The 18,527-nt window shown below is 39.9% G+C and overlaps 1 protein-coding gene across 2 annotated transcripts in view; it reads right to left on the reverse strand.

The window, feature by feature from the left end:
- Positions 1–1,335: 1,335 nt before the first annotated feature.
- The window catches only part of LOC124859340 (pro-neuregulin-3, membrane-bound isoform-like), an 85,344-nt gene continuing 68,152 nt past the window's right edge, over positions 1,336–18,527 (reverse strand). Inside the window, exons 5-6 of one of the 2 annotated variants that reach the window (XM_047352087.1) lie at positions 17,339–17,521; positions 1,336–2,968 (exon numbers count right to left, since the gene is read on the reverse strand). In XM_047352087.1, coding sequence (XP_047208043.1) covers positions 2,338–2,968; positions 17,339–17,521 — 814 coding nt within the window. In that variant the 3' untranslated portion in view covers positions 1,336–2,337. The remainder of the gene's footprint in view (positions 2,969–17,338; positions 17,522–18,527) is intronic. The other variant, XM_047352088.1, reaches the window with a different exon arrangement.

Below are 18,527 nucleotides of genomic sequence, written 5' to 3' on the forward strand. Positions count from 1 at the left end.
AAAACACAGTGGACCAACACCAGCAGCTGACACAGCACCCCAGACCATCACTGACTGTGGGTACTTGACACTGGACTTCTGGCATTTTGGCATTTCCTTCTCCCCAGTCTTCCTCCAGACTCTGGCACCTTGATTTCCGAATGACATGCAGAATTTGCTTTCATCCGAAAAAAGTACTTTGGACCACTGAGCAACAGTCCAGTGCTGCTTCTCTGTAGCCCAGGTCAGGCGCTTCTGCCGCTGTTTCTGGTTCAAAAGTGGCTTGACCTGGGGAATGCGGCACCTGTAGCCCATTTCCTGCACACGCCTGTGCACGGTGGCTCTGGATGTTTCTACTCCAGACTCAGTCCACTGCTTCCGCAGGTCCCCCAAGGTCTGGAATCGGCCCTTCTCCACAATCTTCCTCAGGGTCCGGTCACCTCTTCTCGTTGTGCAGCGTTTTCTGCCACACTTTTTCCTTCCCACAGACTTCCCACTGAGGTGCCTTGATACAGCACTCTGGGAACAGCCTATTCGTTCAGACATTTCTTTCTGTGTCTTACCCTCTTGCTTGAGGGTGTCAATAGTGGCCTTCTGGACAGCAGTCAGGTCGGCAGTCTTACCCATGATTGGGGTTTTGAGTGACGAACCAGGCTGGGAGTTTTAAAGGCCTCAGGAATCTTTTGCAGGTGTTTAGAGTTAACTCGTTGATTCAGATGATTAGGTTCATAGCTCGTTTAGAGACCCTTTTAATGATATGCTAATTTTGTGAGATAGGAATTTTGGGTTTTCATGAGCTGTATGCCAAAATCATCCGTATTTAGACAATAAAATACCTGAAATATTTCAGTTAGTGTGCAATGAATCTAAAATATATGAATGTTAAATTTTCATCATTACATTATGGAAAATAATGAACTTCATCACAATATGCTAATATTTTGAGAGGGACCTGTACATTATCCCTTCTCTATGTCCCTGTGTTGCCCTGTCTTTACCTACTCCAGGATGTACCTAGCCTATCACCTGTTGAACTATGCAGATGGACACCAGGACTTCAAGAGCCCTGCAACAATAAGGCAATCATAGAAAATGGGTAGATGGACGGATTTACTTTGTGAAATCTTTTCCCATGCTTGTTCAGGCTAATGCAGAGGAAGTTTGAAAATGTTGCGTCATCATATCGGGCACTGTATGAGTAGTGGACACTTGTCTCAATCAATCAATCAACCAAGTGATATTTTGAAAAATCTTTACCAGAACTGCAACCATTTTTTTTTTTTTTTTACTTTTTTGACACCGGAAACATTTGGCTGTGACTTCATACAGAAATTCAAATGCTTCCATACAATCGGATACAACATAGAGACATTTATTTCTTGTTTCAATACCAAAACAACATGGTTCTCCCAACCATCAACCCCAGAAAAGCAGCATTGTTCATTAGTAACTAAAAATGGACACCAAACTTAAAAAAATATCAGATTAACTCCTGTGATCTGTCCGTCTTTAACCAGCAGAACTTTCATTGCAAACACCCAGCCAATAAAGTAATAATGCACAAATAACCCGGGTGTGTGTGCATCTGTGTGAAAATATCCCTCGTAACAAAAAGTGACAAAAGAAGCATGAGTTGTAATCTGCACTCAGGAAGCCGACTGGCTGAAGAAGTTGTATTCCTCTCTGTCTGCTTCCCATCGCGGACACCCACAGCCGGGGGAGTTTTGGCTTATGCCATAAATCCTCAAAAAGGTTGATAACCAAAGAGGGCAGTAATGTAATTCTTGGCTGGGTCACAGTTTTCAAAAGGCAAGGGGGTGAAATTGTAGAGGAGAATCCTCCTTCGACGGTGATCTTTAACACAGCAAGAACTTGCTGGATCCGCCTTGTGGCTCTTGTACGTGCGGTGGGACACTGATGAAGGTGTTTGTAACTAAATAAACTGATACAAAACAGGGGGGAGAAACAAAGATTAAACCAAAATAATAACATCATTCCTGTATTCTTCAACTTTGCACTTGGTCACTTTTTGAATTCCATATATTTATATCCATATATATTTATATATATATATTTATATATTCTTTTTACAATTAAAAACACCATGGATTTGACAGACTATTTGGTTTCTTTTTATCTAAGTAGAAGTGTTGTCTTGTTTTGTTGATGTATTTTTTCTCTTTTCCGTACAGTCTGTGGAAAATGTTAACACGCTTGTATCCATACAATATGCATATCATTAGGATTTTCCATGTAATTTTTCAAATTGACATTTTCCATTCACATCTTACAGATACAGAACACAGGGGTCTGCCAGCAGTGTCAAACCGAAATATGCATGTCCTGAATCGAGTCCTCTCATTGGCCGTTTTTGACCAAGTCTCTGTGCGATAGGCTCAGGGTGACTAGCTGGGTCTGCGTGGGTCCACTGCAGCCAAGACCCCCAGTGTTTCCTCCGTTAAGGTTCAGGAAGCAAACAGTTTCTCGAGCCTCTAGTGGCGCAGCTGGCGATCCGCTCCCGATGATCCCGGCCTCCTCCTGCTTCCTGTGGGTGAATGCCAAGGCTCTGAGCTGCTCCTGCGCCTCTTCCAAAAGCAACGCCACTGCATCCTGCTGCCGCCCGACGGTGGAGGAGCAGGAGGAGGAGAACGGCCTGGTGTGCACCGTCTTCTCCCTCCTCTCTTCCTTGCAGCTTGTTGACATCTCTGTGGTTTCCGGGCTGGTTTGCATACAGGACACCTCGTTGTCGTGGTGACCCTGAACGGAGGGAATGATGGGGATGGAGCAGGAGCGAAATGGGGGAGGAGGGGAGAGGCTGTGGCGGCGGGCAGGCCTCTTCAGACTGCGGTTGCTTTGCGGAGGGGAACGCATGTCTACACGGCCGCACCAAGTCAGTGCCGACGGCGTCTCCATGGAAACAGGAGTTTGCATATGTACAAAGGCATCTTGTTTGGTGTGACAGCCCTGATTTTCCTCCTGGTTGTGGACTCTGAATAAGACAGGACAGAGACAGAGGAGGAAGAGAGAAAAGGTTATTCAGCTGGAAAAAACTTCCACCCTTTAGTTTGGAAAAACGTCATTGTGTCTTGGGCGTGTTTTCAACTCAATCGCCTTTTCAAACTCCCACGCCGAAACTGGCAGAATACTACTCTCCACCTTCTGCCATCTCGCAGGCTGAAACCAAGGAAAAAGAGGGGGAAGAAGATGAGTCTGACATCTTTCTTTCATCTCTTTATATCTGAATCCACACACACACACACACACACACACACACACACACACACACACACAAACACACACACACACACACACACACACACACACAACTTACAATAGTTCTCACATAAGGATGATGAGGAGGCGGAGTTCTTCTTATTATTGATTTTAACAAGTTTAAGAGTGTAGCAGAGCTGAGGAACAGAGCTTCAACCAAAGACAGCATTGTGTGGTGATTTCTGAGGAATGGGGAAACTTTAGGTCAAGAGTTGCTTTAAAAATGCTTTTCAAGTCAGGTTTAGAGATTCTATAACTGCAGTGAGGGCAAAAGTTTTTTAATAACTCTCACTGCACTGAGTTTTCTGTACGTAGTCTTCACAGTTTGACCTACTGGCTGCAGTACCTGCTCACCATTGTGTTTGGTATAATCTCACATTTGTGGTGTTTAAAGTTTCTGCTACCTTAGCACAATGTATGATTCCATGTATACATACAGGTCCTTCTCAAAAAATTAGCATATTGTGATAAAGTTCATTATTTTCCATAATGTAATGATGAAAATTTAACATTCATATATTTTAGATTCATTGCACACTAACTGAAATATTTCAGGTATTTTATTGTCTTAATACGGATGATTTTGGCATACAGCTCATGAAAACCCAAAATTCCTATCTCACAAAATTAGCATATCATTAAAAGGGTCTCTAAACGAGCTATGAACCTAATCATCTGAATCAACGAGTTAACTCTAAACACCTGCAAAAGATTCCTGAGGCCTTTAAAACTCCCAGCCTGGTTCATCACTCAAAACCCCAATCATGGGTAAGACTGCCGACCTGACTGCTGTCCAGAAGGCCACTATTGACACCCTCAAGCAAGAGGGTAAGACACACAAAGACATTTCTGAACGAATAGGCTGTTCCCAGAGTGCTGTATCAAGGCACCTCAGTGGGAAGTCTGTGGGAAGGAAAAAGTGTGGCAGAAAACGCTGCACAACGAGAAGAGGTGACCGGACCCTGAGGAAGATTGTGGAGAAGGGCCGATTCCAGACCTTGGGGGACCTGCGGAAGCAGTGAACTGAGTCTGGACTAGAAACATCCAGAGCCACCGTGCACAGGCGTGTGCAGGAAATGGGCTACAGGTGCCGCATTCCCCAGACCTGGGCTACAGAGAAGCAGCACTGGACTGTTGCTCAGTGGTCCAAAGTACTTTTTTCGGATGAAAGCAAATTCTGCATGTCTTTCGGAAATCAAGGTGCCAGAGTCTGGAGGAAGACTGGGGAGAAGGAAATGCCAAAATGCCAGAAGTCCAGTGTCAAGTACCCACAGTCAGTGATGGTCTGGGGTGCCGTGTCAGCTGCTGGTGTTGGTCCACTGTGTTTTATCAAGGGCAGGGTCAATGCAGCTAGCTATCAGGAGATTTTGGAGCACTTCATGCTTCCATCTGCTGAAAAGCTTTATGGAGATGAAGATTTCATTTTTCCGCATGACCTGGCACCTGCTCACAGTGCCAAAACCACTGGTAAATGGTTTACTGACCATTGTATCACTGTGCTCAATTGGCTTGCCAACTCTCCTGACCTGAACCCCATAGAGAATCTGTGGGATATTGTGAAGAGAACGTTGAGAGACTCCAGACCCAACACTCTGGATGAGCTAAAGGCCGCTATCGAAGCATCCTGGGCCTCTATAAGACCTCAGCAGTGCCACAGGCTGATTGTCTCCATGCCACGCCGCATTGAAGCAGTCATTTCTGCCAAAGGATTCCCGACCAAGTATTGAGTGCATAACTGTACATGATTATTTGAAGGTTGACGTTTTTTGTATTAAAAACACTTTTCTTTTATTGGTCGGATGAAATATGCTAATTTTGTGAGATAGGAATTTTGGGTTTTCATGAGCTGTATGCCAAAATCATCCGTATTAAGACAATAAAAGACCTGAAATATTTCAGTTAGTGTGCAATGAATCTAAAATATATGAATGTTAAATTTTCATCATTACATTATAGAAAATAATGAACTTTATCACAATATGCTAATTTTTTGAGAAGGACCTGTATGAGTACACCCCTCATATTTTTGTAAATATTTTATTAAAACATATCATGGGGCAACACTGCACATATGACACTCTGATACAATGTAAAGTAGTCAGTGTACAGTTTGTATAACAGTGTAAATTAGCTTTGGCCTCAAAATAACTCAAAACACAGCCATTAATGTCTAAACCGCTGGCAACAAATATGAGTACAGCCCTAAGTGAAAATGTTCAAATTGTGCCAAAAGTGTCAATATCTTGTATGGCCACCATTATTTTTCAGCTCTGCCTTAGATCTTAATAGGTGGCCACTAGAATCCTATTCCACTCCTCCATGACGACATCATGGACCTGATGGATGAGACCTTGCGCTGCTCCACTTTTCATTTGAGGATGCCCCACAGATGCTCGAAAGGGTCTCAGGTCTGGAGAGATGCTTGGTCAGTCCAGCACCTTTATCCTCAGTTTCTTTAGCAAGGCAGTGGTCGTCTTGGAGGGGTGCTTGAGGTCATTGTCACGTTGGAATAGTGCCCTGCGGCCCGGTTTCTGAAGGGAGTGGATCGTGCTCTGCTTCAGTTTTCACAGTACATGTTGGCATTCATGGCACCCTCAATGAACTGTAGCTTCGCACAGCCAGTGGCACTCATACAGCCCCAAACCATGACACTCCCACCACCATGCTTGGCAGTAGGTGTTTCACACTTGTCTTTGTACTCCTCACCTGGTTGCCGCCACACATGTTTAACACCATCTAAACTTAATAAATGTATCTTGGTCTCATTAGACCACAGGGAATGGTTCCAGTAAACCATGTCAGTCTTATTGTCTTCTGCAAACTGTTTGCAGGCTTTCTTGTGCATCATCTTTAGAAGAGACTTCCTTCTGAGAAGACAGCCATGCAGATCAATTTTCATGAATTTTCAATAGACTTAAGACGTATACAAGCTGGACACGGACTTCTTTACATTGTATCAAAGTGTCATATCTGCATTGTTGTCCCATAAAAAGATATAATAAAATATTTACAGAGGTGTAATGGGTGTACTCACTTTTGTGAGATACTGTACATGTAAAACAATTTTATCGAGTTTATAAAGCACTACCTTAGACATTTTATAAATTTATACTGATTGATTAAAATGTTTAATTAGAAAGGTAAGGTAGCCTGAATATCAGTAAGAACTTTTTTTGCTTTAGAAATAACTGAAGGTGTAAAGATGGATCCAGCTTACGATACAAGAGATAACAGAAAACAGAAACAGACGAGATTTTAGCAATATTTGTAGGAAAATAAAAAAAACCTTAGTTTTTCATTTTCACAAATACAGCAAAGGTTTCACACGTCACAACAGACTACTCAGTGTACAATATTTTCATCCATGTTTGACCATGCTATTTCTTTCTTTTTTTGTGCTTTTCTATGTTGGTCATGATATCAAAAAGCATTGAAAATGTAACGTTTGGAGCCTGATAAACGTTAATAGCTGTGATGTTTGGTACCCTGCTTTAGATTGACGTTACTACCAGACACATCCATAGGCTCTATTTAGCAACATACAGCAGCTGTTTAAATTATTTCATGATGTACTTCAGTAGAGGGAAGCAAACAAGTAATTTCAAAAGAACCAAAAATATGTTAAATTTTACCATTTATGTGATTCATATTTTAACTAGATTCACCAATTTAATTACTTTATTAAGTAATACATTGAAACATTTAAAATATATACATACTATGAAGCGCTTCCTCCTCAATTATAGTGGTCGGAGCCAATTTTGGAATTTTTTATTTACAATGGTGTTCCTTAGCCTCTATATGTAAATAGTATAGATAAATATTATTTCATTAATTACTGTGAAATCTATTTGAGAGCTAAACCACTTAGTGGAAATTGCTGGCATTCAGAAAAAGAACAGACCATATGACCTGACAAAACACTGATATGCAATTTGGTCAAAAACTTTAGGATTTTATTAGCATGTTATTATATTGTTAAATTACATTACAAAATCGATCATTATTGGTTCATATAATCCCCCTGATCATTAGTTATTGATCCAGCAATCTCTGATTGAGTTACCACAGGATCCGGGTCAGAACAAATAAGATTTGGTCATTCCTTTTGCTCGGTAACAAAGTCTAATAATTTGTAAATTGTTCTTTGCCATTAATTAGTTTATCTTGCGAATAGTGGAGCTCAATGATCAGTTTTGTGTGAACTCCAACCTTTTCAGCTGAGCAGCACTTGGGTCAGCCACTGTTTACTGGGACATGTGCCTCAGTTCTATAACTTGGTTAATTTATCTCATCATCTTGAGAAATTAGCCTTTTATTTTCTCCAGGTGAAATAAATTAACCCACGATCCTGAAGATAATCACCCTTATTTACTTTAAATAAGAGGGTAATTATCCAGAATAAAAGTGAAGTTGATATGATCACACATAAATACCGCTGTTAGGATTATTGTTATGCTTGTCAGGGAAGACATTTGGCTCAAAAAAGCCAAAGTGCTGTTATTAGACCAAACCATTTTTCTTGCACTAGATAAACATGATAAGTTTAACAAATGATGTCATGCCATTTACTGGTGAAGCTGCTGGCTAAAGAAAAGATAACGCCATAAATTACCACCTTATCCCCACAGAATTAGCTTTGTTATCTTGAGATAATTAAATACTTTACTTGTGATTTATAAGATAACACAAATAAATGCAACAACGTTTCACACAGGCCCCAGGGAGTTTGACCCATTCATCCCGCTCAGCTCCATTCTTTATCAGTTTCAGGACAATCTCAGCTGACTTTCTAAAGCCTTTTTTCTACCCAAAATCCCTGCTGCCATAAAGCTCTGCAGGCAAACGTCTCATCTCTGCTCTGTATCTAGGTCTTGAGCTGGCTGCACTGACTCCTGGCAAAATCTCTCTCTAAGACCTACCATTTTCCACTGTCTTATCAGTGTCTACATCCAGTGTTACTCTACAGGAGAGCCTCATTATCTTTGTCTAATCATTCATAACATTCCACAAAAAGAAAGATGGCTATTCTGTTATGTAATCGACTACTTTCCTTCTTGGATTTTAAAAATAGCAGTGGGTTGACAAGGTGCATTTTCAGACTTTGGGGAAATCACTTCCTTGTTTTATCTCTATAGTGTTTTTTTTTCCCTCATACATGAAAATGGTTCTAAAAAAAGCACAGCAGAGATTTGGGGAGCCCATAGAGAGGATCCTGCAAGAGAGGATGATGTGAAGGTGCTAATTCCCAAGATAAGATTCACAGACAAATCTCTCTTTTAATGTGTTGAAACAAAATCAGATTGCAAAAAATCTATGAAGAGCAGTTCAAATATAGACCCCGGGGCAATGCCGGAGCAGCTGGAGAGAACAAACATGGAGATTTTGTGCAAATGAAGAAAGATAAGTGATCAGTCCTTTATCTTAAATGGGAGCTCATTACAGGTAGAAGTGTCAACAGCCATTTTTGTTCATCTGTTGTTATTATTTCTGATTATGTATTTCTGAATGTATTCAATAAATGATAATGAATTTGTGTTAAAAAGTAACAAAACTAACCAGTAAAATGGGAAAGCAACCTGAGCGCATTTCTGTGTTGGTGTTTACACAGCTGCACACGCCAAAGTCTTCCTTACAGTGGCTTACATGATACATTTTACCACTTTACAAACAAAATTCACTATGTTTCATATAATTGACCAAGACAGAGTAGCGTAGTGTATTCAGCCTCCAATCCCATCTCCCCAACCACCATCCCCACAGCCCCCCACACATTCCTCTGAAGCCAAACAGGTTAGAAGACATTAAAGAACAAATAGCATCATAACGACCAAGGAACACAGCAGACAGGTCAGGGAGAAAGTTGTGAAGAACTTAAAACAGAGTCAAGTTGTAAAATAACATCCCATTCTTTGAACATCTCACAAAGAGCTGCTCAATCCATCATCCAAAACTGTAAAGAGTGTGGAACAACTGCAAACCAACAAAGACTTTGTCATCCACAAAAACTGCCAGGCAAGAGGAGCAATAATCAGAGAAGCAACCAAATTACCCATGGTAACTCTGTAGGAGCTGCAGAGATTCACAGCTCAGGTGGGAAAAATGTTTTGTCCTGCAGTCCACCAATCTGGCTTATTTGAAAGAAAACCATTAGTTTCACCCTGAACATACCATTACCATGATAAAACATAGAGGTACCAGGACCTTGCTGCATGGATGCTCCTCTGTCTCCACGTAAGAAGTGTTGATACAAAGATGGATGGAGCTATTGACCTGAGGGCTGAGGCAGAAGATCACACTGTAGCAGGAATAACAACAGCCACAGCTCCAATAGAATGGTTTAGATCAAAGCATATTCATGGTTTAGAAAGGCCCCAGCAAAGTTCATACCAAATCTTTCAGATGTCTTGAAAATTGATCCTTACAGACACTTTCTTGTCTGTAAGGGAGGTGGGGGTGTGGGGGTGCTAAAGACAAATTCATGCCAAATATCTCAGATTTATATTTGCAAAAACAATTTAAATATAAAATCAAAAACCTTTTCCTTCCACATCACGTTTATGCACTACTTTGTGTTGGTCTGTCACTTAAAATCCAAATAGAATACAATGAAGTTTGTGGTTGTTGTGTAAGAAAATGTAAAAACATTTAAGGGGTATGAATATTTTTGCACAACACTGTGTCTGGCAGACTGAAGTGCAGAAGAAAATATTCCTTATTTAAAAAAAGAAAAAAAGGCATTTCGAGCCTGTAGGGCACCCAACTTCTTCATCAGCCATTTTGGCAACAGATTTATCTTAAAATAGTCGTTACAATGGGAGACTTTCTGTCACCCTGTCAGCCATTTTGCTGAGCTAACAACAGGTTTCTAAATAGGGGATAAAAAGGAACCACCATCATTTTTTTTTTCATTTCTAAATGCATTTTCTGACTGTCACATACTATCTGCACAGTCCTCTGTTACATCCTTTTATTTTTCAGCTGCTGAGGTGATCCCCTGCTATTTCTGTATCTGTGTATTTTTCTCAGTTTCTATGCAGTCGTGGTCAGATGCCTCCATGGCAATCCCTGCCACAATACTACAGTAAAGGGATGCGGCCATCTTTCTGTCCATCTGCAGTTCTGAAAAATCCTGTCTCTTGGATAGTGAATTAGTGAATGAATTGGCCAGGGACCCAGAGTGTGTGGGTCAGTGACAGAATAAGTGTGCATGGCCTGTCTATTCGCACAAACTAGGTATGAATTTGTCACATCTGTGCTCAAATGTGTGTTTTTGAGAAAGGTTTTTATAAATGCTGTGCATTACAGTGAGTAAAGGCTCAACTGACCGTAGTAAATATGGTTAAAAATGGCCTAAATGTGGATAACATCTACAAGATATTCTGGCTGAAATAGAAACTTGGTATAAGCATTGAACAAAATATCCCATGGAAATGATATTCTTGTAGTAAAGTCTTTTGACAGACAGTTTTTAAATTAATTCTCATAACATTCAATGTAAGGTCTAGTGTGATGCCTACTACTACTTGTCTTTTTAGGGGAAGGTGTAACACCAAGAAATAGGGTTCAGCCTTGATGTCCAAATATGGTGCTGTTTGCCGAGTCTTCCCTTCATTTGTAGTTTTTTTTTGGACCATACCCAAATAAGAATCCAGTTTACAAAGTTACAAAACCTATAAATACATTCAGGTCAACATCTTTCAGAGAAATGCCAAAATAAATCAGAAGGTGACTGGAACTGACTGTTTTTCACTTTGATGTAATGTCAATGTAAGGGACAGAGCAGACTGTGCTTCTTGAGGAAGCTTAGGTCTTTTGGTGTTTGCAGCAAGATGTTGCATATCTTCTATAAGTATGTTGTGGAGAGTGTGATCTCCTCTGCCATCATCTGCTGGGGTAGCTGCATCAGAGCCAGGGACTTAAAAAAGCTCAACAAGCTGATAAAGAAGGCTGGCTCTGTTCTGGGGACTCCTCTGGAACCTCTGGAGATCATTGTGCAAAGAAGGATTCTTCATAAAATGAAGAACATTGTGGAGAACCCTGAGCATCCTCTTCATGAGACTGTCCTACAACAACAGAGTGTCTTCAGTCAGAGGCTTCTTCAGATCTGCTGTAAGACGGAGCGCTACAGGAGATCCTTCCTGCCCACAGCCATCAGCATCTACAACGGCTCTTTGAGGAAACCTTCATAATGAGCTACAACAACATTTAATTTCCCTGTGGGATTAATAAAGTATTTTTGAATTGAATTGAGCCTAATTAAATGCCCAGGAACCAAAATAAATCCAATCATTTTCGGTCATCACATCCAAGCGGTAACAGGTCATGCTAAATACAGAACTCTTCATCATGGAAATTGTTACTAACGGAAGAAAACATAAAGAGCAAGAAGCCACTTAAAAATAAACTATTTCCTAGACATTTCAGGCTACTGTAGCTGTTTAGCTAGCCCAGCTGAACTGTACGACAAAGGCAAGTTGCGGCAACTTCAGTTGCAACGCTAGTCTGATTTGATGCCCACACATGGATTACCGGGACAGCTCCGCTTCCCTCAACTCATCGCCCAGTCTTCAAAGCGGTTCAGGTAAGAGGTAGTGTTTGGGCAAAGAAGATTAGTTTAGAATGAAATAATCTAAATAATGTTCGTTAAATGACATTTGTTTTTTTGTTTGTGCTGAGAAAACTCAGCTAAGTGCTAGCAGACTAGCTGCTCAGCTAATGATGTGTTCTGTGTTGTGTTTTTAAAGTTAAGACAACTTTATTTAAAGGGTGGCTTTTGAAACACAGATCGGCCATAACGCGCCATCAGCCCGTATGCATTTTGATCCCTTTATTAATGATATTTTAAAGGTACCTATTTGATTTTAAAGGGATGACAACAAGCTATAAGCTTCTTTTCTTAGCTTCAACTGCTAACGGCTAAGATAACACATGACTTATGATCGCCATCTTATGAGTCTATTAAGATCCAAAAGGTTGGTTTTATTCAGCAAATCATTATTTTAAATACTATTTTACTAAAATAATGTTTTATCTGATCTTGCAGTGTGAATGGTTGTTTGAAGGTATACCAATTATTGTCTAAGTTAGTTCCAAAACTAAATTAACTTAATTTGCAGATTCCTCAAGATAATCCTTGGTTCTCAGACATAACTAATATTGAATGGTAATGTTTCATCACTTTATTAGTCATGGTTTTTAAACATCTTTGATTCACTTGTTCATAATTTATATAGTTGGTCTTTCTTATTTGTTTATTCTGCTTGGTAGTTTAGTTGGATTATTCTAGCATAGTAAAGAGAGGTGATTGAAATATGTTTGACTTTGAGTTGACTTATTTTTGTTTGTAAATTCTTGTATTTTAATAAATTGTGTGAATTTATTCCATGTTTGTGCAGAGTTTTGCTGTTCAGTAATGTCAGAGCTCGGCTCACCCCTTTCTCTATTGTACTGATACCACCGTCTTATTGGGCCGATATTCACTGGATAACACTAAACAGACGGAATTATTATTTAATAACATATTAAAATAGTAATATTAAATGTTAGATAATATATTAATAATAATAATCACAACACTTTATTGCATCAAAGAATATTTTACTATTCAATTTCTAGTACTATATAAACCTATTAAAGGCCTATTATAATATATTTCAGTGAATTAAATCTTGTATAAATGCCATTCATTTTTGACAAACAAGAAAAATAAAATTCCATACTGCTGGATAACTCTTTAAATAACATGTAATATATTGACAAATGAAATTTATTTTAAAATTAAAAAGCATTGAGATGTTAAAAAAAACCTTCAGTTGTTTACTTCTTTCAGAATAAAAGTTTTTTTCAGAGTTGTGTCCACCCAGAGAAAAATAGAGCTCCACACACTTTAGCTTGCGATCCGAGGGGAAAGCAGGCAGGCTGTCAAAAGGAGTGAGCATGGGTCCATCTTTTCTCTGCAGGTGGGCCCGACACAATGGCTTTGAGACCAAGAGGTTATTTTATTAATCTCACTCTGAAAGAAATAAGTCTCATCACTGCTGTCATTTGTTGCTGGATGAAAAAACTGATGGATTTCTCCAGGCTGTTGTATTTTATATTGCAAACAAATCTTACTTTCTAAAGACTTTTTGATCTCGATGTGAATGCGCAGCCTGAATGTTACTCAGCATTGTCAAACTCTAATCTATTGACACAAAAATAAAAGCCAGTTACATGAAATTTTCCACTCAAGTTAAATTATACAGATTTCTCCTGCAAATGAAAAAAACACTGTTGCTGTTGCAGAGTGTAACTTTTGGTTTAGGGTTAGGGTTTTATGTTCAACTCGTTCTGACCACATATTTTCGGCATTGTAATTATTAGGTGACATCTCATAATGAAAATACAGTTTTTGTGTGATGGATCACAGTTTTACGATGAAGTTTGGGTTTTCTTGGGCAAAGGTCTCAGGGAAAAGCCCTGCACTCGTAAAGTTAAAGGGAAGATGTCAGAGCTTGCATTGAATTTAAATCACAGAGTAAAAAAAAACAACCTTCTATTAAAAAGTTACTTTTGTTTCCAATGCTTTTACAGTTTTACCTGCCATAGTCTCCAGTCTTCTGCAGCCTCTAACAGGGCCCTGTCCCAATATCCGCACTTCCACCCTTGTGTCCCTGAATTGCGCGTTCCCGTTGATGGGTTCGAGTGCGTAGTGTGTCCCAATTCTCCAGAGTCGTCCTTAGCCGCGCCCCCTTTGTGCCCCACATCCGCCCTTCGGTGAAGTATATTACCCACAATTCACTACTGCAGATGACGTTCTGAGCAAAAACCAATCACAACCGTCAACGTAACCAGCCATCAAATCAGAATAATAAGAACTGCGTAAACTATAGAGAGCAAGCCGACAAATATATATATTTTTACTGGTTTTCCAGGCTCAACATTGTGAGATACCAGTGGGTTCAGAGTGAGTCTGGGCAGTCAGTAGGCCATAACACTGAAGTTACCTTTCAAACAAACACTGGTGCGGCGAGGGTCTGGTGTATAAACCTCTTTCGCTTCCTGCACATTCTTCTCCTCAAAACAATTGCTTGTTGCAGTTTTAAATAGTTTTTTTAGCAGCAAGACTGTGAAAACAGCGCTGGTTCCCGCCCTTTTTGATGTTGCAGTTACGGTGCAGAGGTGCAAGTCGATGGCGTAACCCCTATTGTCCCAATTCTCAAATTTTGTACGCTTGTAACCTGCGCACTTCAACCCTTACATGCACTTGTACAAAGTACACACTTAATAGAGGGGCGTAGGGTGTAGTGTGGGTATTGGGACAGGGCCCAGGTTTTCCTCCAGGATTATTCAGCTCCTTCCATCTTTGTTGCTGAAGAAAAGCATCCCCACAGCATGATGCTGCCACCACCAGCATTAAGCATTTCACATTTTTAAAATTTCAATGCATAAACATTTTCTTAAAAACAATGTATCCTATTTATTCCACTTCATAATTAAGTTATACAGGTCCTTCTCAAAATATTAGCATATTGTGATAAAGTTCATTATTTTCCATAATGTAATGATGAAAATTTAACATTCATATATTTTAGATTCATTGCACACTAACTGAAATATTTCAGGTCTTTTATTGTCTTAATACGGATGATTTTGGCATACAGCTCATGAAAACCCAAAATTCCTATCTCACAAAATTAGCATATCATTAAAAGGGTCTCTAAACGAGCTATGAACCTAATCATCTGAATCAACGAGTTAACTCTAAACACCTGCAAAAGATTCCTGAGGCCTTTAAAACTCCCAGCCTGGTTCATCACTCAAAACCCCAATCATGGGTAAGACTGCCGACCTGACTGCTGTCCAGAAGGCCACTATTGACACCCTCAAGCAAGAGGGTGTCAATAGTGGCCTTCTGGACAGCAGTCAGGTCACACAGAAAGAAATTTCTGAACTAATAGGCTGTTCCCAGAGTGCTGTATCAAGGCACAGTGAGAAGAGGTGACCAGACCCTGAGGAAGATTGTGGAGAAGGGCCGATTCCAGACCTTGGGGGACCTGCGGAAGCAGTGGACTGAGTCTGGAGTAGAAACATCCAGAGCCACCGTGCACAGGCGTGTGCAGGAAATGGGCTACAGGTGCCGCATTCCCCAGGTCAAGCCACTTTTGAACCAGAAACAGCGGCAGAAGCGCCTGACCTGGGCAACAAAGAAGCAGCACTGGACTGTTGCTCAGTGGTCCAAAGTACTTTTTTCGGATGAAAGCAAATTCTGCATGTCATTCGGAAATCAAGGTGCCAGAGTCTGGAGGAAGACTGGGGAGAAGGAAATGCCAAAATGCCAGAAGTCCAGTGTCAAGTACCCACAGTCAGTGATGGTCTGGGGTGCCGTGTCAGCTGCTGGTGTTGATCCACTGTGTTTTATCAAGGGCAGGGTCAATGCAGCTAGCTATCAGGAGATTTTGGAGCACTTCATGCTTCCATCTGCTGAAAAGCTTTATGGAGATGAAGATTTTATTTTTCAGCACGACCTGGCACCTGCTCACAGTGCCAAAACCACTGGTAAATGGTTTACTGACCATGGTATCACTGTGCTCAATTGGCCTGCCAACTCTCCTGACCTTGAACCCCATAGAGACTCTGTGGGATATTGTGAAGAGAACGTTGAGAGACTCAAGACCCAACACTCTGGATGAGCTAAAGGCCGCTATCGAAGCATCCTGGGCCTCCATAAGACCTCAGCAGTGCCACAGGCTGATTGCCTCCATTCCACGCCGCATTGAAGCAGTCATTTCTGCCAAAGGATTCCCGACCAAGTATTGAGTGCATAACTGTACATGATTATTTGAAGGTTGACGTTTTTTGTATTAAAAACACTTTTCTTTTATTGGTCAGATGAAATATGCTAATTTTGTGAGATAGGAATTTTGGGTTTTCATGAGCTGTATGCCAAAATCATCCGTATTAAGACAATAAAAGACCTGAAATATATCAGTTAGTGTGCAATGAATCTAAAATATATGAATGTTAAATTTTCATCATTACATTATGGAAAATAATTAACTTCATCACAATATGCTAATATTTTGAGAAGGACCTGTATTATGTGTTGGCCTAACACATAAAAATTGTTGTTGTAAAGTGTGTTCTTTGTTGTTCCATTAGCATGTGTAGCTTAATGCTGAGCTGGGACCATTGGCACCTGGAAGGGCAGTCCAGGTGGAAAAAGCAAAGAGTCGTTATTTATCCTAGGAAAATGGGTCAGAGCACAGCACCTTTACAAGGAATTCTTTTCACACAGATTTTTTTGTGCTTCCTAAACAGGTTTATGTGAGCTGTGTGTTACACCTAACTGGGATTTAATTACTGGTCAATTTGCTAAGCTAGAACATTAAAAAGCTGATATATCAGAATTTAATGCAAGTGTAACAAGAAGGCCTGGAGAAGCAGGCAGGGATTGAAAGCTCCAGATGTGCAGTCTGTTTGCTGTGTCCCTTATAGTGCCAGCATAAGCATTTCCTTTTGGCCACAGTAACTGCAGATCGCAACATGGAGTGACCCTGTTTCCACCTAAGCTTGGGAGACTGAAAAAAACAAAAGCATGAGGAGGAGCAGAGTGTATTAAAAATGTAGATTCTTCTTCTTTAAGAAAGGAAATAAATCATTTTAAAAGGATTGGTTTTGGAAATATTCATGCTTGAAATAAGATCCAAAGCTTTGTGTGTGGCAGCTCTGTATTTTTCATTTAATGGTTTTCATTAGAATGAGTCAGCACTGGGAGGAAACGGCACAGAAAAGCAGCGGAGACATAAAGAATGGGAGAAGGAGGTGTAAATAAAACCTGAAAACGTCTTTGGTTTAAAAGCTGCTCTCGTTTCCAAATCAGCCCACATATACACACACATACATTTTTAAATAGGCCTACAGTAATTTTATTTGACTCCAGGTATTTAATAGTAGGAAAAAATAAAACAAATAAGATATATTTTTCAAAACTGTGAGTGCATTAAAATAAAAATAAAAAAGTGTCTTTGAGGCAGGTATCCAGAGTCCAAACTTTGTGACATGTTCTACCAATGTGCAGCCAGTGCATTCAGTCAATTCTCACCCTATTTCTTCTGCTTCCTTTTCAGATGGGTCTACTTCATGAAGGTGTTTGTAGGCAGGGCCTAAAAACTTGGATCCGCCAATTGGGTTTAGCCTTCCTCTTGCTATAGGTGGGGTTCTGCGAGGAGATGACCAACGAGCTGACTTCGTTCTCTGGTCAGGACTATGGGACAAGGAGCCATTTCTGAAAGGGAAATACAATTTTTAATTGCCTGTTAGAATGACAAAAAGACTTGTGCTGCTGGTCTTTTCAGGATTTTAAATGTGTCTCTGGGCCTTTTTATCATGTTAACAGTTTTTTTTTAGCTAAACGTTGGTTTCTATGGCTTAGTTTCAGTCTTCTGTGAGAAATACACTCTATCTTGGTCTTTTTGGAGCTTGACTTCAACATGTAAAAAAATTTCCTTATTTTACACCTGTCTACAAGAGCAATCTGCCTCGTTACCAGAGAAACGGATCCTTCAATAATAAATGGTGATGATACCAATGATTCTGTGAAACGGCTGGAAAATAATTTATTTTGAGGAGTGTAGAAATCCATCTCGGCTACAGAAACCAAATCTATGTACATTCCTAATCTTACCAATTAGATTTTTGCCTGAATAAAACACAGGGTAAAACAAAAATAAGATGGAGAAACTGACATTAATGCCACAATATTTTCTTAAATTGGATTGAACAGTTGAAAATTGTTTATTTGTCTACATAAACAGCTGTTTTAGTCATTTTACTCTGTTGGCTCTTTTACAAGGAATCTGAATCTGATATTTTCGATGTCAAGCTGTCAAATTGAAAATATTGAAAACCGCTTGTTATGCAGTTTGATTTTAAAGTGTATCACTTTTGATCCTGTTGTGAATAGTGTGCATGTAGTGGGATCAAGTGTGTGGAATTCCCGGTGTTCTGCTAAATCAGAATTTGGGTATCTTACTTTTAAAGTGACATCACCATCTAGATTTTTTATTTTTTTTACAAAAAGAGTATCAACTGACAGGGCATGAAATTCCAATGCTCTAAGAGCAGATGGTCAGATAACAGGTCTTACTCTCAGTATAAAGCATCTAGCATACTAAGATGAATAATTCTGAATGAATGCAGACAGCATGGCATGTGTGAGATTAGATAATGTTATTTATGTGTCATAGTCACATAAAATCTATAGCAGTGACACATTTGTGTTGTATATACAG

The sequence above is a fragment of the Girardinichthys multiradiatus genome, chromosome 22 (assembly GCF_021462225.1).
Source record: "Girardinichthys multiradiatus isolate DD_20200921_A chromosome 22, DD_fGirMul_XY1, whole genome shotgun sequence".
Classification (NCBI taxonomy): Eukaryota; Metazoa; Chordata; class Actinopteri; order Cyprinodontiformes; family Goodeidae; genus Girardinichthys; species Girardinichthys multiradiatus.